At 36.8% G+C, this 20317-nt stretch overlaps 1 protein-coding gene across 1 annotated transcript; it reads left to right on the top strand.

The window, feature by feature from the left end:
• The first annotated feature begins 1160 nt into the window (after positions 1 to 1160).
• LOC143572240 (uncharacterized) lies at positions 1161 to 8395 on the top strand. Its single transcript, XM_077057457.1, has 13 exons — positions 1161 to 1721; positions 5135 to 5216; positions 5299 to 5355; positions 5572 to 5627; positions 5721 to 5949; positions 6014 to 6097; positions 6209 to 6283; positions 6504 to 6587; positions 6702 to 6766; positions 6885 to 7053; positions 7119 to 7207; positions 7396 to 7508; positions 8102 to 8395. Exons 1-13 carry the CDS (start codon positions 1267 to 1269, stop codon positions 8266 to 8268), a joined length of 1725 nt encoding a protein of 574 aa, XP_076913572.1. The 5' UTR covers positions 1161 to 1266; the 3' UTR covers positions 8269 to 8395.
• Positions 8396 to 20317: the final 11922 nt, after the last annotated feature.

Here is a 20317-nt window from a genome sequence, read left to right as displayed (position 1 = left end):
AATCACACATACGGGATTTAAAAAAAATAATAAATAAATAATTGGCGTTTCTTTTGTCAAAAGAATGATTACATTGAAATAACGTGAGAATTCTAACAATTGACCAAATTAATTAGTGATGGTTGTAAATTGCGAGGGCCTAACTGAATACACAAACCGAAGAAACGATGCCAAATCTTATTGCCATTTATGACTAAAATGAACCTTAATATTGTTTTTTAGGCCCTTAAAGTTTTAGAGGCTTATCGGGTTAGCTTCCTTTTATTTTACTACCACATAAGAGAGTCCTTGATGGATGTGCAAATATTGGTTAATCGGTTTTGATGATATCGGTTACGATTATTAGTCAAAGGGTCCAAATGATTATATCCGAGCATGGCTATGGTTCAATCCGTCCACAACACAAGTAACCAAGATTTATTTCAATCCGCAGTCAGTCTTCTCCGTCAAAACATTCATTCCCCCAGGTAACACCTAAATCCTAAAACTTGCATTTGCAAACCCTAATTTTGCCCTATGTTTATATAAGATCGGTTCATCTGAATTAGGGCTCCGAATTCGAATTCTTTTTCGCATTCAATCTGTTTGAATGTTGTGGTATCTGTTTTCATATGTGTTTGCTATGCTTTTAGTTACCAAATTAATTAGTTTGTATTGGCTTTAATTTAATACATGTAGATAGTGTTGGATTCAAATGTTAGGTAGGTTAAAGTGATACTGTTGGATTATGTTTACTTTCCTGGTATAAGTTTATTATCAGATTATAGCTACTTGTTATACTTGCATTAGGCTTATTTAGCATGAAAGAGTAAGTTGCATACATTCCAGTGATAAAGACAAAGAGAGGCTCTTTTGGTAAGATTTTCATGAAGAATGATTTCTCAATGCTCTATATTTAACTTTGTTGACTGTTCAGCTCAAATTAACATGGTTCGTTTGTGATTTCGAGGCTAATAATCTTCATGAAAATAACTGTATATATAATTGAGTTAACTGTTAAGATAACGGTGATTTAGCCTTTTAAACTTGCTGCAAAAAGTTGGAAATTTTTTAAAAGAGGTTAATATAAACGACTTTAGTTTCTTGCAAAATAAATTGATTAGTTAACCATCTTAAATTGATACTTGATTAATCTTAAAGCTTTAATTGTAACTGGAAGATTTTTAGTGTGTTGGAGACCATTAGCTGACAGTCCAATGGATTTTGATGAATATGAGTACTTAGAGAAAATGGTGGAAAACCCTGACGTGTCTGAGAAAAAAGCTAATGGAGATGATGAAACTGTTAAAAGAGAAGATAAAGAACGCAGGCACAGCTCTAGACATAGAAGTGATAAGAACGATGATGACCGAAGGTCAAAGCGTGCAAAATCTGGTGAAGAGTCGCGTGATCGTGAGAAAGAACGAGGATCCTCTCACCACCGTTCATCTTCAAAGGACGGTGATAGAGACAGGCATAGGAGTAACCGTGAAACAAGAGACAGAGATAGAGACAGGGAGAGGGATCGTGCGAGAGGAAGGCGTGATCATGAGAGAGAGAGGGAGGCGAGAGAGAAGGACAAAGACAAAGACAGAGAACGTGATCGGACACATCGAAGTGGAAGCAGGTCAGAGAGACATGAATGAGACAGGGAGAAGAGCCGATAGAGAGGTTAAAGATAGAGAAAGGGAAAAAGAGAAGGAAAAAGAAAGGGAAACTAGAGAATCTGATCGAGAAAGCAGGTATTTTCATGTTTATTTTCTGTATACTTCGTATCTTTGTTGCCGTTGCTTGTTATCTACACATTTTATGCTACCAAAGTTGGTTAGTTCAATTGTCTAGTTACTTTATACTCAATAGTGCAAAGTCAAGTTTTTATGCAGCTGCATTGACAAGGACTGCATTGTAATATTGTCTAGTCTAGTTCTAGGGAAAAGGTATAGATTAATTAATGTTTCCGATAATCTTTCTGCTTATATGGCTTGAGTGCTAGACACTAGACAGACAAAAGCTTTCTGGTAGGAAGTATCTATTAATGTTATAGTGAGCACCTGACGATAAATAGGCACATGTCAATTTCTTTTGTAATGCATTTATTGTATGTGAGTGATTTTTTGCTTTATTTTAGCTCTTAGTAGCCTTCAAGTCAGGCAATTAAGTTTCCTTTGAGCTCATCCCGAGCTTCATGCAGGTGTCAGTTGGTAACTTAATCCCTATTCGTTGGGCTTTCGATAAATAGAAAGTACCGAGGGTCTATGTAGTCAAAAGCACACAAGTTGCGTGTCTAGGTGCTCAGGCGAGGCGAGTCAAAGTGTCTCATACATGCATGGCTGCTGGAGAGCACTTGGAGTCCCATAGTTTCTCTCTCTTTTTTCATTTCCCGGTTAAAGTTTTAACCGTTGGTCTGCACTTAGTTGTGATAATCTGTGGTGGAGGAAGGGAGAGGAGATAGAGAGGAACCTGGTTTAACAGATTTGATTCTTGGAAGAGTAGAAGACTAATGGAGAGGAGAGAACCAAAGGTTAAGCAGATGGGGATGACAGCAAAGTAAATTTAGAGTCTGGACTAGAGGGTCTGCTGATAGGCAGCAAAAAGAAGAAGCCCTAATATTCACCTTTTAAGGTTTACTTGTGGATTGGGCTGGCCCAATAATCTTTATTCAAATTCAATAAACTGTTTTAAAAGATAGATTTGTAGCTCAAATGGTTGTCTTCAATATATATATTTTTTTACTTTTCGTTTTTTTATTTTATTAGAGGGTGGAGTTAGGAGTAAGAAGGGAGTGTTTACCAAGAAGTCTAAAACCATAGATAGGGCCATTAGATCTAGGTTGAGATTAAATCTAGTTAAAAAAGCACGGTGTGTTGTATTTTATGGAAAAAGAAGCGCAGTGTGTAGTGTGTTTTATTTTTATGGAAAAAGAAGCGCGGTGTGTAGCGTGTTTTATTTTTAGGCTTTCTTACACTTTTTATAAAACACTAACTTATTTTATGGTGTGTTTTACTCGCTTTTTTGCTCAGTAGTGTAATTTACCCGTTTTTGTCCGAAATTTTTAACACGTAGTGTAAATTTACCTGTTTTCATCTAGAACTCTTAACAACCAACCATTTTAAAATATTTTTATATATTAACATTATTTGAGAGTAGTTTTATCATATTTTATATTTAAATTTTTGATTACATATATGAATCACAGGTTTACACACATGATAAACATATTAGATCTACATGTAATAACAAATTTACACATGTAAAAAATTTAGTAATGTGTAAAAACTAATTTCCGTAAGTGTAATTGTAGATATAAATATAATAAGTAATACAGCTACACTCAAATAATAATACCAATATATAGGAAAATTTTAACAAATGATGGTTGTAAAGAGTTTCTAAAGTTCTTAAATTATTTAGGAGTTCTGTAATGAACCTAATCCTATATATATGTATAAATTTTAGAATATTAACTATTCTTTATATTTTTAAAAGGTATTTTAAAAAGATTTTGTTATATATGTATAATAGTATTAAGTTATCAGGTTTCTATGGCTACGATATATTTTTTATTATTGTGCTTTTTTGTCTCGGCGTGAGCTTTTTTCGCGATTGGATGACATGCGAGCCCTTTGTGTCTTTAACTACCTAGAACTTAATTACGTCAGTAGGCCAACATTGGTGAAAAGGGGCCTACCAAGTTAAAGATCTAGCTTAACTATGCTGCTATATGTTTACACCATGTAGGCTATATTACATGGGAATAATTATGCTTTAACCTTCAGCGGTTGGCTTTGCAATTTATCTGATATAAAGAATCCTAATTGAGTTTATTTTCTTTAATGTTATGAAGCTCTTGGTGAGTTTACAGAAATGCTAACAATTATCTAATGCGTCATAGTTAAGAGTTCAGAGTAAAGAATCATAATTGAGTGTCTACTTTCTTTAAGGTTGTGAAGTTCTCTACTTCACGGATGGCAGATTATAGGAATGCTAACAACTTCTAGCGCTTCATAGTTATTCAGTAGCAATGATATTCCTCTCCTATTGAAAAACAGCTATATTTGTTGTTTTCTTCACTGATTTCTATTATTCCTCAGCTGCTTGAGCCTTGATGGTATTTTGCTAGCAGCAACATATAATTATTTGACAATAACATAGATACTCGTGATCTCTTAATTTCTTAGAGTTATGAATATTAAACATTTGTTTTCAAGAATAGAATATTGAACACTAGATTCTGGGAACTCACAGATGTGCTAGAGCAATCCTCAGGCTCAGGAACTCAGGTCATGGGTTTAAACATTGCCACTTAGGCATTTTGGATTCCAAAATAAAAGCTTGAAATTGAAGATAGAGGGTGGCCCTTTTGGCAGGGTGACGATGATGATGTCATGTTATGATTTTCATTATCCTCCACCTTTAAACCAGCATCATCTTATTTTACATCTTATCTGTTGCAGAAATGCTGTTGTGGGAGTACAGAAGCTTTTGGTTGTGGATATCAGTTCATTTTTCTACAAGAGCCATTTGTCTTTTACAGCCTTACAGGATATATCTGTTGCCACGCGTTATATACATATATATAGTAATTAATATAATCATATCAGGTCTAATACAACCGGTAGTGTCTCAATGGAAAATCATACATTGTTCAAGTGGCACATATCTTATTGGAGTATTGATTATTAGTTTTTCACAAACACGTTTTATTTTTATGCCTTTGAACTGTTCATAGGTGCTTTAGATCTGCTTATCAATCTTTTAGTTTCTTGAATAGAAGAGAATCAAGTGAGTAATATTTAAACAAGCTTTTGGATATGTTTGTGTCTTTACTTTTGGATAATTGTCTAATCATGAGACAATTATTGCTAGCAGGTTTATTCCCTTTGATTTACTAGTATTATTATGTCATTCTGCCAATAATATCAACTGATGATCAAGTATGCTAGGTTTACTAGGAATAAGGTACCCAAATATTCTTCATTGTCGCCTAAATTTGGATAATACATAGTTTTGAATGATATCTTTGCCGTTATTGTAATTTGTTCTCCAGGTTGGTTCTTTTAATTTCAGCAGCTGCAATTTCACTCCTTGACTTTAATACTTGTTTTTCTGAAGAACTTAATCTGTGGGTTTTTAATTAAAATGCTGTATTTTGCAGGCGATATAAAGACAAGAAGGAAGGACCTGTAGAGCCAGAGGTTGATCCAGAACGAGATCAACGTACAGTCTTTGCGTATCAGGTAATAAAACATGCTACTGTTGACAGGTTCTTTGTTTCATCAATGTTATGTTGCTAGTTTCACATTCTTATAAAATACACAGATATCTCTGAAAGCCGATGAAAGAGATGTTTATGAGTTCTTCTCAAGGGCTGGCAAGGTTAGTTCTATATATCTGTTTTCTTTTTTGTGTTTCGTTTTGTACTTGATCTGGGTTTGTTTATGAAATTGATGCAATCTCAGTTTAACATTGTTAAAAACAGTGAAAAGTGAAACTTTCTCATTTTGTGGATTTATGTAAACAAGGATTCATGATGTCATGCTGGGTTCTTGTTCTTTTTATAAACGTTGCTGATATGCTCATTTATGATTTCAGGTTCGAGATGTGCGTCTTATTATGGACCGTAACTCAAGACGCTCAAAAGGAGTCGGGTATGTTTTTCCGTTTTATGATAATCAAATAGCATCCAAAATTTGGACCTTGCATAAGTTTATTGTTACATGTTCTAACCTATACACTTTTAGGTACATTGAATTTTATGATGCAATGTCTGTCCCTATGGCAATAGCACTCTCGGGTCAACCTCTGCTCGGTCATCCTGTGATGGTCAAACCATCAGAAGCTGAAAAAAACCTTGTACAGTCTACTGCAACCGCTGGTGGAGCCGCAGGTGTTGCAGGCGCAACTGGCGGTGCAAGAAAGTTGTATGTTGGCAATCTGCATTACAATATGAAGGAAGATCAACTTCGCCAGGTTTGTAAATATTAATAATATACTATTACAGTTTTCTTTTTACTAATATTCAACTTCTGTTCAGGTATTTGAATCATTTGGGACTGTAGAGCTGGTGCAGTTACCTACTGATGAGACCGGGAATTGTAAAGGTTTTGGTTTTATTCAGGTGAACTTCGTTCACTATATCTTTTACCCTCACCATGCTTATTATTATCTAAAATGCAATCAGTTCTGGTCAAACTTACTAGTTGAGCCTTTTTTTTGGTTTTTTTGTAAGTTTGCAAGACTTGAAGATGCCAAGGCTGCACAAAGTTTGAACGGACAGCTGGAGATTTCAGGTCGAATGATGAAGGTACAATTCTTGTAGTTCACTAAGTCAAATGCTGAGCTGTCATTTTGGCATAATAGTTGCATATATTTCTAAGATGTATATTTTGGAATCTATAAAATATTTTCTTTATGTTGGTTGATTTATTTTGGAGACATCGAGACATGTTTTTAACTTCTAAGGTAGTTTTGTAATTTGTATTGATATACTGCAATTTATGTTGTAATAAATGTAACTTTACCAGGTGTCCGCCATTACTGATCAACCTGGAATGCAAGAAACAGGTGTTAATCCTGGTGATTTTGATGATGACGATGGAGGCGGCTTGGTTAGTAACTAACTATTCTTTGTCCTTTCAAATTTTGATAATAATATTAAAAAAAACTGTTAACGCAATGGAACTCTGCGCTTATAATTTTTGCTTTTATCTATATATTTTCAGGATCTAAATGCACGTTCTCGAGCACTTCTCATGCAGAAGTTAGATCGTAGTGGAACCACAACAAGGTGCAGCATGAAAGTTAACTCTTTAGTGTTGTTTTCTTAATCATATATTATATATACTGCATATACTGTAATAATAATAATAATAACAATAATAATATGTTTAATGTTTTTATTATAGTGGTGTTGGATCACTGGGCCTACCAACCACTAATGGAACTGGCCTACCATCCGGAGTGCCTGCCATTGCATCAATGCCTGTGCCACCTGTCACTTTTCCATCAATAGAAAGCATTGGTGTCCCTAGTGAATGTTTATTGTTGAACAACATGTTTGATCCTGAGTTAGAGGTTAGTTTTGAAATTTCTCATCTTACTTTCTGGCAATGATTTTGTAATAGTTATTTTATATACAGGATGAGCCAGATTTTGATCTAGATATCAAGGAGGATGTACAATCAGAATGCTCAAAACATGGACAACTGAGGCACATCTATGTTGAGAAGTAAGTTTATTTTTATAAAGGTGGCAAGCTGATCGGGTTGATACTGATCAAAGCGGGTCAGGTTATGTGGGTCAACCCCACCTGACCCGACTTGTTTGACCTATAGTTTTGGCTGCTGTTTTGTTGGTTTACTACTATTAGTTATCTGGTTTGCGTATACTGAGGTTTTACACGCTTTTGATTAACAGGAATAGTGCTGGGCTTGTTTATTTGCGTTTTGAGAACACAATCTGCAGTGGCCGCTCAACGCGCACTTCATGGGAGATGGTTTGCTGGAAAGATGATCACCGCCTCATTTATGGTATATCTCTATTTAGTCAAATGTCTAAAATGCCTTTCAATAAATATTTTCTACTCTTAGATTAGAAATGTGACAAAAATGATTTTAGAACGGGTCAGTTTGGCAAAATCAAAAAGTGAAGCTAAAAGGTACCCCAACCATTAATATGCATGCTAAGATTTTTATATTAATAGAAACATTGCACTATTTTGGGTAAGGGATTTATTCAATATGAGCATACTCAGCGGATCCAAGAATTTTTAGTACGGGGCAAAATTTGGGTTGATCAAGATGGATAGATAATAAATGAGTTGGTCAAAATAGATAAGATAAAAATTAGGCTGGTCAAATAGGATAGATAAAATATGGTCGGTGACAACTGACAACGGATGGATAAAAAATGAATTGGTAAAAAATGGTTTCATGAGAAGTTAACAGAGATAGACTGGATTTTAATTCAGTCATTGCAGTCAACCGAATTTGAATTTCCTTTTTCACAACCATGATAACATCAACAAAAAATTCAACATGCACACAGAAATTTTTGCTATATATATTCGAATTCCATACACCTTACATCAGCCACTGGTTTTGCTTATAAATTATTGCTACAGGTGCCACAAAGTTACGAGGCCAAGTTTCCCGACAGCATGTAGGGGATGTTTGTAAACCTTGGACACAACTGTTGGGAACCCAAATTTGCAGGATCATGCTGAGGTGGTTGTCTAGGTTTGAGTTTTTAAAACTAAACAATATTAGAATATTTTTTATGGTACTTTAGATGGGCTTTGAAGTGTGTAATAGAAGAAAGTTTGATACTTACTGAGCAGTTGCAGGTATTTGTGTTTTAAAGAAACTATTGGATGTATAATTTTCAAAACATGTAGCAAAATTTCTTAATGCTGCTTTTTAACCATATTCTGCTGAGATTGTCATTATGGTTTATGTACTATTTGTTTTTTAATTTTTACATTATCTTTTTAAACACAGTTGTGTCATCCTTAAGCCAACTGTGAATTCTTTTTTGGTACCTAAGGGTGGACGAACGGGGTGGCGGTCATTCACGTTCGGCTCGCTCTCTTTCTCTACTCTATAATTTAACGATTGAATGATGGATTGGGGTGAATGATGGGTATTTCCATTGTTGAATGACGGTTAGGCTAACGGGTATTGCTCATTTGAGCCATTCCCTCTCATTTGTCACGTTTGTGCCACGTTAGCTTTTCATCCATCACTCAACTTCATCCCTAAACCCGTGTTATGGTTCATTCCTCATTCTCCATCACTATCTGTCGTCGTTATATTATTTAATAACATATATAACTAAAAAAGAAACAGAAAAAGAAAAACATTTTTTTATTGGCTCTCTCCAAATGAGGAGCGTGAGCATGGTGAGTGAGATCATTTCAGTAATGAAATGATGATGAGGGGGGGGGGGGGGGGGGTGTTTAAAGGGTCTCACGCGAGGGAGGGGGTGCCACGTTAGGCCAGTGGGTGACCCCCACTGATTCATACCCATCGGCTTTAGGGATGGAGGAGAGATTGCGAGATGATGGGAAGGACACTCCCACCACCCTAAGACTATCCTATATGTATATGTATGTATGTATGTACGTATGTGTGTGTGTGTGTGTGCGTGTGAGAGAGAGAGGGCCCACCAAAATTACCATTAGCGCCCGACGTTTCAAAGACCCTTCCCCCCTTCGGCGCCCCTCTGCGGTGTGCAGGGGTATCGAGCGCCCATATATGCTCTAGATAGCAGCATGCACCAAAATCTATATTGTCATTGTAGATTATTTACAATCAAATTATGATTAACTAGTAAAAACAGTTAAAAATTAATACACACACATCATCCTATTAAAGTAAGAATCATAGTTCTCATTATAGTTAATGAAAATCATTGTTTTCAATAATAAACCACAATTTACAGAATTTCATGTTATTTGTATGAGAATCTTAAATGAAATTCAGACTTCAAAATCACACACAAGGCTTCTAATGCCCAAGTGAGGTTTTAAATTTAAAGCCTTCAAGTAAAGCAGTTACTACCATGCATTTATCTGCTTCTTTATCCAGGATTTAATGTTTAACATTTTGTATATGTGAATGTGGCTATGCATTTAAAATTCAAAAATTTTCTCTCTTCCACTTTGTTTGTTGTATCACCTTTTGACAAAGCAAGTAAAGTAAATTATTGTATTCTCATTTCCACAAATCAATCCAGATCTCTCTGTTATTCAGATGGGTATCCAGATGTTGATGGACAAGTTGAAGCAGCTCATTCGCTGCAACGACAATATTCCATTCATCAACAACCACCACCCTGAAACTATTATATCTCAAAGGCCTCACTTCCAGCTTCTCTATGATGAGCTTGACTCTATGATGCAAACCCTTGGTGTCATCCACCAACAACATCAATACCACCTTGAAAATCTTAAGAAAGATTCCAAGACGTAGCAGAAGAGGCGCAGTATATCCTCGATATGTTTCTGTCCGGTGTTCACATTCGGAATGCATTTAAGGAATTTAGTCCCTCTCTAAATCTTGATGGTGTTAGGAGATCATTCAAGTCTATCCAGGTGGAATTCATGAGTATGAAGATGAATTCATCCGAAAGAACAACAGATAATCAATCTGCTCCTGCTAAAACTCCCATCACCTCAGGATCGAAGAAATTGTCGGATGAGATCGTGGTGGGGCTTGATCGTGATGCTGAGCTCATAAGAGACAGACTTGTTGCGGATTATCCAAAGAAGGTAGACGTTGTCTCTATTGTTGGTATGGGTGGAATAGGCAAGACTACACTCGCCACCAAAGTATTCAATGATGATTATGCTAAGTATCATTTCAATGTCTGTGTGTGGGTCAATGTTTCTCAAACATATGATAAGCGAGCCGTGTTGACTCAGATTCTAGAATCCATTGGTGGAAAACTAGACTTTGAAAAGGCTGGTGAGTCTGAAAAGTATAGTGACTCGCAACTTCGTGAATTGGTGCATAAAAACCTAATGGGTAATAGATACTTAATTTTAATTGATGATATATGGCACATAGAAACATGGGGTAACCTGAAATTACTTTTCCCCCATGACAACAATGGAAGTCGAATTCTGCTCACCAGTCGCGTAACTGAAGTTTGCTAAACATGCGAGTTCAAATGGACTCATTCATCACTTGGGATATTTGAACAAAAGAAAATTGCTGGGAGCTGTTGGGTCAGAAGGTGTTCTATGGCGGTGAGTATCCTGAATGGTCAATTATACTGGAATGCAAATAGTAGAGAATTGCCAAGGATTACCGCTTGCGGTGGCTGTCATTGCCGGACTCTTAGCAAAAGAAGCATGGAGTGAAAAGTTTTGGGTGGGGATTGCTGAGAGGACCGGTTCATACATTGTTGGTGGGGAGAACGGATGTTTGGAAACGTTAGATTTAAGTTACAATCATCTTCCTCTTCACTTGAGAGAGTGCTTTCTTTACCTTGGTGGCTTCCCGAAAGACTACAAGTTTGAAGTACAGAGGTTGATCCAATTGTGGGTGGCTGAGGGGTTTATTCAAGAAGACGGAAATAAAAGCTTGGAAGATGTCGCAGAGGGTTACCTAAGGGATCTAACTAACAGAAATCTGGTAATTGTAGTAGAAAGAAAGAAGTCGAATGGAGATGTCAAAGCTTGTAAAGTGCATGATCTTGTTAGGGAGCTATGCCTGAAAAAGCCAGGGAAGAACATTCATCCTTCTAACAGAAAGGCTAACATTGCCCTCTAATGTTATTACACCACCATATAGGCCGGTCCGTACGTTCATGAATACCAACTATTCAGACTTAATTCATATGTCCACCCAAAACCTCCGACCGGTATTATGCTTCAGTTATATCCCATCCTTGATGGGTGACATTGCAAAGTACTTCCGTTCCTTTTTGCTACTCAGGTGTTAGATATACAACACTTTCAATTATTGGATTTTCCTAAAGGCGTGGAATTGCTGGTTCACTTGAGGTATCTTGCAATTTGGAATGCATCAAACGATTTCCCATCTTATATATGCAACTTATGGAACCTTCAAACCCTCATTTATAGTTCAAGTGATTCCGGCCGAGTAACATATCAGACTTGGTAAATTTAAGGCACTTGTTGTGCCAGGATCAGCACATTGTTCTAGGTTCCATTGAAAAACCAATGAATTTGCAAACTATTTCACCTTTGTTGTTGTGGACTGATGAGGCATGTAATTTCCCAAAGTATTTTCCACGCATCAAGACACTTTCATGCATTAATAAAAGCTATAAGCACCACGACTTCCAATCTTTCACCTACCTTGAAAGGCTCAGTTTGTGGCGTTCTCCCGTGCATGATGGAACGAACCGCATTACGTTCCCAGCGACATTGAAAACACTTAAACTAGTTGGGTGTAATCTACCGTGGAGTGATATGTCAATCGTTCAGTCCTTACCTAATCTCCAGGTGCGTTTGAGGGAAGCTGCTGGAACACAGATGGTCAGGAGTTTTCACAGCTAAAATTCTTGAGACTTTGCGAGTTAGATATCAAACACTGGGAAGCCTATGGCACAAGCTTCCCGTGTCTCAAACAGTTAGAAATTTTCTACTGCCACGATATGGTAGAGATCCCCCTTGAAATTGGGGACATGCCAACACTTGAGATTATTAAAATCAAGTACTGTAAGCACTCTGTCGGTGAACGTGTTAGAAGAATTCAACACAACAAGATATGGGAAACTACGACCTAAAGATTCGCGTCGTCCCATTATAAAGATTTTAATCTGACTCTGTAACCTGACGGTGAAGAGTAAAATTAGATGATGAACAGCACTGTGAGCTGTTGGACTCTATAATTTTGTATATAACTGTCATTGAGTATTCCAGTTAACGTAAATGTGTAGAATGTGAGTCCGTAAATCAAACTTGTATATTATCTATCATATTCAATATGGTACTCATGTCAAAGATATCTGCTGCATATACCATGATCATAATGCTTAATATTTTATTTACCGTGGTGTTGGATCACTGGGCATACCGACCACTAAAGGCATGGGCCTACCATCTGGAGATATTATTTATCGCTGAACAGCATGCTTGATCCTGACGTTGGAGGTTAGTTGTGTGAGTTCACAACTTATTACCTGGCGATGATATTATAATAGATTGAAAACCTTCTTTTGTTTATTTTATGTACAGGACGAGCCAGATATCAAGGAAGACCTCCTCCAATAAGAATTCTCAAAACATGGAAATCTGAGGCACATATATCTATCTATGTTGACAAGTAAGTTTCTTTTAATACAAGTGGGAAGATGGGCCAGGTTGATACTGATCAAAACGGTATTGATAATATCATTTATGTAATTATTTGTTAGAAAAGTATTAGATTTTTTGTGTTCTAATCATGAAATATATATGATCACTTTGGAAGATGGGTAAAATAAAAAAAACTGAAGCTAAAAAGAAAACACGTCAAATGGTATTAAGATCATGATTTTAATGGTATGCTTGCGGGTCAACTCAACCCAAACTGGACATAAAAAAAAAAACAAAAGAAAAACATTGCAATATTATGGGTTTCAGAAAATTTGAGGTAGTTGTGCGTATAAATCTTTGATACAGGTGCCACATAATTATGAGGCCAAGTTTCCTGACAGCATCTAGGGGATGTTTGTTAACCTCGTGCACACATGTTGGGAATCAAAATTTGCAGGTAGAACGCGGGGATGTTGAATAAGTTGGCATGTCTAGTTTTCGAAGCATGTAGCAAACTTTCAAAGCATGTATGATTTGTTGTTTTGTGTATAGGAAACCTGTTAGGACATACTGAGCAGTTGCGGATATTTTGTGTTTTAAAGAAACTGTTGTATGTATAATTTTCAAATTTCAAAGCATGTGGCAAACTTTGGTAATGTTGCTTTTTAACCATATTCTGCTGTGGCTGTCATTCTGTTTTATTTGGTGCTAATTATATATATAAAAAATTTGTATTTGATTTAAAACTGTAATTTTATTACGTAGTAACAATCATATATATTGTCTGAACAACCACCACTGGTTAACTTATCTCATGTTTGTCTCTTATTATGCAAACAGCTAAGGCTTGTTCTTTAGCAGCACTCGTTAACTTTTCTGGGTCAACTCTTTATTCCGGTCATCTTTGACTTTTGGTCAAAGTTGACTTTTTCGTCAACTTTGACCTGTTTGTGGTCAGCCTTGGCCTTTGAGAGCTGGTGTTGGAAGAATTGTACACATTTTCAATTCAACCTAATGAGGCCATTTTATTAATGGAAGTACATGAAGATCATGGGTTGTTAATTGTTGATGTTGCAAGGGGCAGGATGGTCATCACACAATTTGTTAAAAGTTTTCAAGTTTCACAAGAATTAACATAATTAACATTATAATATGTTCACAGGGCGGATGTAGTAAGGAATCAGGCTACCCCTTGACTTTTCGTCAGTAGTGTATTTTTTTATTTTTTATTTTTTTGTGCGGTATCGTATTTCGCTACCCCTGACGAAATATAACGTTACCTTCTTTTGTTTAAAGCTCAACCAAATTAAAAGCTAAAACTAATTAAACCACAACTAAAGTTTAAAGCCCAACAAAATTAAAGCCCAAACCATATAAAGCCATTGTTTGTTGTTGTTCCCTTATGCCTCGACGTTTGGTTTAGACTAGATATCAACATTCAACAAAGTAAAGTTTCATTCAGCCGTTGTACACCCCACGCCGCCTCGACCCCTTGTTGCCATCCTCCGGTCACCGAACCTCCATGATGTAACTAGACGTGCACAAATCGGGTATTTTTAGAACCCGGAACCGGGTATAAACAACGTATTTTCAGATCGGGTACAAAATGAGACCGGTTCCAGTCAAGAACCAGGTAGGAACAGGACCCGACCCGGTGGAATAATATGGGAACCCAGTGGAACCGGGTAGGGTACGAACCGGGTCCGGTTTATACCCAAACAGGCAATCAATGGGAAGTAACGAGGATGCTGTTATGGTCATCGACACACCACGATGCCCCGAGGTTTGGGTTCATTATGATTTGTGTGTCATGACCAGCTCAAAAGAGACGGCGCGGTGCAAGTATTGTTCCAAGTTTCTAAAAGTGGGGTCGAACTCCACGCTACGAAAGCATACCAATAAGTATTGTTGTGAGAAAAAAAGTTTGGATGCCAAGAAAGCGGAAGCGAGAGAGTCGTCCGGCTCTACAACTTAAGCACCTACCGCCGCCGATAACAACGCTTAATCGTTGTAGAGCATGGGATTAAAACGACGAACCTTGTTTTTATTTTAAGTTGTTATGCTTAATATTGTTATGTTTAATAATGTTTGTAATATGTTGTGTTTTTATAATAAAATATTCGTCGTTATTGTAATCAAGTGAAAGAATAATAAAAAATAAAGCATGACTAATAAGAAATAAAACATGACTAATAATTAACAAAGCAAAACTAGTTAAAAAACAAAACAAAACTAAAAATTACATGAAATTTGATCGATTGGTTCGTGGTACAAATTAAGTTACTAAACAAATAAAAATTACAAGTCTTCAAACTCTTCTTCTTAGTCTTCGAAGTTACCGTCTTCAAAGTTACTCTTCTTCTTAGTCTTCAAACTCTTCGTCTTTTTCACCACCCGATATCCCGGAAGAAAGCCCTTAGTCCACCTCCTCATCATGAATTGGACGTCCTAGTGGTATTTCGTCTTCAAAGTTTGCCCTGTGTTGTATACGATTCACCGCATCCAAATGATCCTTTAGGCAAATGCACACCTTTAGAGACTCTAGAGTTAGTTTTGTTCTTCGCATCGATAATACCCTCCCACTAAGAGAAAAACCGATTCCGAAGCTACCGTTGAAGCTTGGACGTTAAGCAATTCACGAGCCATGACAGATAGAATAGGAAATTGTTTTGCTTTCCTTTCCACCAAGCCAAAATATCAATGTTGCAATTTTCGTCGACCGTTGCACCCTCAACATGGTTTGCTCCACTATATTGACCAAGTTCACTTGTTGGTGTGTTTCCCCTTTGCCGCTTAGCTGCTGACTCACGAACAACATTCATCAAATTTATAAGCTTGTCCTTGGACGGCTTACTTTTTGTTGTTTGCCTCCCAAAACACGACCTTTAGCTTGGACCATAAAGTTGAAAATAATGATTATAAAGTTCTTGAAGGGATTTGTTAAAATTATCCTTCGCTTCCATCGACAACCTCGGGTCGATCTCGTGCATACCCATGTTTTCATATATTTCCTTGATCAATGTCTCAACCCCGTTAACATTCCAATAGGGGTTTAAAGCAGCGGCAGAAGTAAACATCGGCAGTATGTCTTCATAATATTTTATGAACTTTTCCTTCATTACCTTAACTCCTTAAAATTCAAGGAGATGTTGTACAATTCTTGTAACACCCAACAACTAGTAGGATAATAAACTCCCGATAACTTAGTTGTTGCGGTTTTGAAAACATCAAGATACTCTAAGAAATAACCGACATTGACCCAAACAAGGTCGGGAAGCAAATCGGCCTCACATCGATCAACAAGAGTGTTATGAAAACTTTGTAATGTTTCCCGTTGAGGAAAAGCACAGTTGAGCATATGACAAGTTGAGTTCCAATGGGTTGGAACGTCCCACTTCGGCCCCTAATATTTTCTTTCAACCGATTTGCAATAGTTTTTATATTCAAGATGTCTTCTTTTACCACTTTTGAAAACATCTTGTAATATAAATCTAAAACAAGTCAAACCGAGTCCCATGTTTTCATTGCCGAGACCTTGTTGAACAACCAAATTGATAATATGTGCAACACATCGAACATGAAAAAAATTCCCGTAACAAGGTGGTGAATATTTTATGATAATTTTTTCTACCGCATTTGAATTGTTTGACGCGTTATCAAACGACATAGAAAATAAATTGTTTTTTTAAGTTATAAGTCGTTATTACCTCATCTACAATTTTAAACAATTTATCGGCGGTATGTGGGTACGGGAAGTTTTCAAAAGCGATGGTGCGTTTGATCAATTGCCAAGACACCGGATCAACCCAATGAGCGGTGACACAAATGTAGGATTCCGGTTACCTGTGTGGTGCCGACCAAACATCACTAGTTAAACTCACACTCGCTTGTAAAGTTTGAAAAAGTTGATTAAATCTTTTTTTGCACACTCCCACAATTTGATACAATGACGTCTAAGGGTAGTTCGACTTACATGTGTGTATCGCGGTTGTAGAGTTTCTCGAATCATGGCCATCAACTCGGGGTTGCCAAAGTGGTTAAACGACAAACCTTGTTGAATAACGAACTTTGTCATTCTATCATGAACCCGGTTCATGTTGTAACGAAAGAGTGTACCATCTTGATTTAATTCGACTTGGTCAGTTGCGGGAACATCTTTCAAGGCCTTGCAAAATTTTTTGTCGATGTGCTGTTTAAATTCAAGTTAGAATCTTGCTTTAAGAAAGTGCCACAAAATTTGCAACTAGCCTTAACGTCACCATTGATCAACTCAACCAAATCCCAATTCTTCTATACATCTTCTTCGTTGCGGGTATGTGTGAGGAACCGCATGTAGTGTTAATCATGCATCATCAGAAGTATAGGGGTCGTCTTGTCAATAGTTGAAACTATGTTTAGTTATGAATTAATAGTATGTAAAGTCTAGAGTCCAAATGTGACAATATGGAAGTTTGAAACTTCCATGTACAAGTGTCAGTTTATGATTGGTTCATGTAACTATAAATAGGGCAACAATGTGAACGTTTAAATCATTCAGTCAAAGTTAGAGTTTGAATCAAAGTATTTTTGTTTATATTATCTTCTTGTTCATCTTGTTATCATATCAATTCATTATCAAAGATCTAGTTTCGGGCCAACATTGGTATCAGAGCATTGGGTTTTTCACAAATTGATTAACAGATTGAGCAGGTAAAGATCGAAGGAGGGTAACTCTAATATCTAGAAAAAGGAATCCGACAAGAAAAACACAGTGACAGCAGCAAAGGCCATTCGCGGTATTCCGGCGGAGATTCCGACATATTTTTTCAGGCAAATGTTTGAACAAAGGAGGTTATTGACGGTATTTTCCGTCAATATATTGAAGTTCCGGCAAGATAAAAAGGTGGCAGAAGCATTTTACCGATGACAACGGTTTTCCGACGAGGAATTCTGGCAGAATTCGGTTTTCTGGTACAGCTGTTTTTCGGCGAAATTTAACGGACAGAAATTGTTGGTGCGTATCTCCGCTAATTGGTAGAAGGTTTGTGTAAAAATATTGGGTTTTAAAGTTCAACAAATCAAGGTTTGATTTGTGGTGGTGGTCGGCGGTATTTCTGGCAAAGAAAGTGAAACCAACGGCGGTAGTTCGGTGTTTTTTGGGCTGCTGAGTTTCGGGGAAGTAAATTGAAAGTGGTGATACTTGTTTTGTGTGTTTCTATCAAGTAGAAAACGGAATTACAAAACAAGGAAAAGTTTGTTTGAAAACAACGGTTCAGAATTTTTGGTCAGGGGATTAAAGATCAACGTAGAAGGCAAGATTGATCGTCAACGCATGAAGAAGGGTTGACTATCAACGCAACGAGATTGATCGAGATCAACGCAGAGAAGGCGGGATTGATTGTCAATGCAGAAGGTGAGATTGACTTTCAACACGGGGCGAGATTGACTTTCAATGCAAGGTGGGATTGATCAGAACCAGTGGATCAAAGAACCAGGTTTTGTTTTCGAAAGGATTGTACAAGTATAATCAGGAGGATTACTTTTATTTTGGGTCAAGATGAATAAAAGTTGATCAGATAATTACTTAAGGGAAGAAAAGTTTGCCAGAATAGAGAAAAAGAAGACACGGAAGATGGTTCAGTCGAAAGATAAGGACGTTGCAACAACAAAGGATGGAGGGACATCAATGAATTTCCAGTGCCCGATCCTTAACGAAACAAACTATACCATTTGGGCGGTAAAAATTAAAGTGCTCTTGAATGTCCATGGTATATGGGAAGCTGCTGAACCAAAAGCAGCGACTGAAGTCGATGAGAAAAAGAATAACATGGCAATTGCATTACTATACCAAGCAATTCCTGAAAATTTGGTATTGCTAATCTTACTTCAGCGGAAGAAATTTGGGAAGCATTGAAGGTTTCACATGTTGGAGTCGACATGGTTAAGGAGGCGCGTATTGAGACACTCAAGTCAGAGTTTGAATCTTGAAGATGAATATTGGTGATTCACTCGATGTCTATGCTGGAAGGATTAGTCAAATTGCAACACAAGCAAGCAGTCTTGGGCATACGATGATTGAAAAAATATTGGTTCGAAAACTTTTGGGTTCTATACCAGAAAAGTTTTGTAAGGCCTTTTTCTTGTATTAGTCTTTTGTGTTTGTATTTAGTATTTCATTGTTGTCTGTTTGGGCCCTAGGCCATATTTACTTAAGCCCATTGGGCTATTTGGTAATATATCAAATGTGCATGAGAACACACACTATATAATGTGTGTGAATCTCATACACATACTAACCTTTTGCAAATATCTTATCCTTACACCTACAAACTCTCTCTTCCTTTCTTCTTTGTTCACGACATTAATATCACAAACAAGATCCGAGATCTCGGTCCTAACTAGTTGTTTCTGCCAACTAGTGTAGAGGTTGATCCAAGATAACTAGTAATAGTTAGTGAGTTGTTAGATCCAGTCAAGGGACCTACAATTGGTATCAGAGCTTTCGGGCTCTACTAGTTGTAGATCTTGGGTCACAACCTTGGATTTTGGTCTTGTTTGTGTAGAAAGACGGATTTTCAAGAGTTTAGTGGGTTTCGGGTTCATAAAGTTCAAGAAAAGTCTTCAAAGTTCAAGAAAAGTGTGTCTAAAGCTTCAAAATCTTCAAAAAGTTTGTGTTTAAGGTGCAAGAATTATGAGATAAAGTGGTGTTAGATCTTCAAAAGTTGGTGTTTGAAAGTGTTGAAATATTAGGTTTTGTGTAATCTATAAAAGGTCAGCTTGAAAGAAGTGACATTCACCAAAATGGGTCTTCTTGAAAAGGTGGCAGGAAAGTACCTTATGTACTTTCCAAAAGTACACTGTCCATTCGAATCGAACAAAACTTCGAATCGAGTGTTGATTCGATTCATCATTTGATTTGAATCCCTATTCTATTCGAATTCAAGAGTGTAATCTAATCGAACTCAAGGCTGATCTATTCGAATCAAGTAACCATTCGAATCGAATAGAAGGTGAAATCAAGTCAAGTCCAATTCATTCGAATCAAATCTTATTCTATTCGAATCTCCATTTGATTCGAATAAAGCATTCAATTCGGATACACTCATACTTGATTAGATCTCCTGATTTGAATTACAATTCATTCGAATACCTTGTATTTAGTTAAATTACATTCGAATACCCATTGGAATAGTTTGTACTTGTTTGTTGAGCAGAAACTGTTTCAAGTGTGTTTGAGTTTAAAGTTGTTGAGAAATGGCCAACCAAAGTTCTGAGATGAGTAACGAAGTCGTAAGAAGTTGTTTGATGTTTGAAAACGAAGCTGGAACCACTACAAAGCCACCAAAGCTATTGAATTTGGATAATGACTTTGATGAATTCAAGTGGAGATTTAAGAACTACCTCAAAATCATTGACTACAATCTCATTAGACCGTTCGAACAAGGTCCTCATATTCCCACATCTTCAACTCCTGATGGTGATGTTCCAAAACAAGTGACTAATTATGATGAAAATGACGGAAGGTTGCTCAATGAAGACAACAGAGCCTTGGTGTCCTGAGTGTATGTCTCTTGCATGAAATTGCACTAA

This window comes from Bidens hawaiensis, unplaced genomic scaffold, assembly GCF_021521415.1.
Source record: "Bidens hawaiensis isolate Kalapana, Puna unplaced genomic scaffold, B.hawaiensis_p1.1 tig00025781_1, whole genome shotgun sequence".
Lineage (NCBI taxonomy): Eukaryota > Viridiplantae > Streptophyta > Magnoliopsida > Asterales > Asteraceae > Bidens > Bidens hawaiensis.
The sequence above is the reverse complement of the archived record's forward strand: the minus strand, read 5'-3'. Positions and strand labels throughout refer to the sequence as shown.

Excerpts from the sequence above, each read along its gene's own strand:
- LOC143572240 (XM_077057457.1), top strand. The coding sequence starts at position 1,267 with ATGGAGATGATGAAACTGTTAAAAGAGAAGATAAAGAACGCAGGCACA. Across the intron at positions 5,217-5,298 it reads GTACAGTCTTTGCGTATCAG|ATATCTCTGAAAGCCGATGA; the intron begins GTAATAAAACAT and ends TAAAATACACAG. Across the intron at positions 7,208-7,395 it reads AGGCACATCTATGTTGAGAA|GAATAGTGCTGGGCTTGTTT; the intron begins GTAAGTTTATTT and ends TTTGATTAACAG.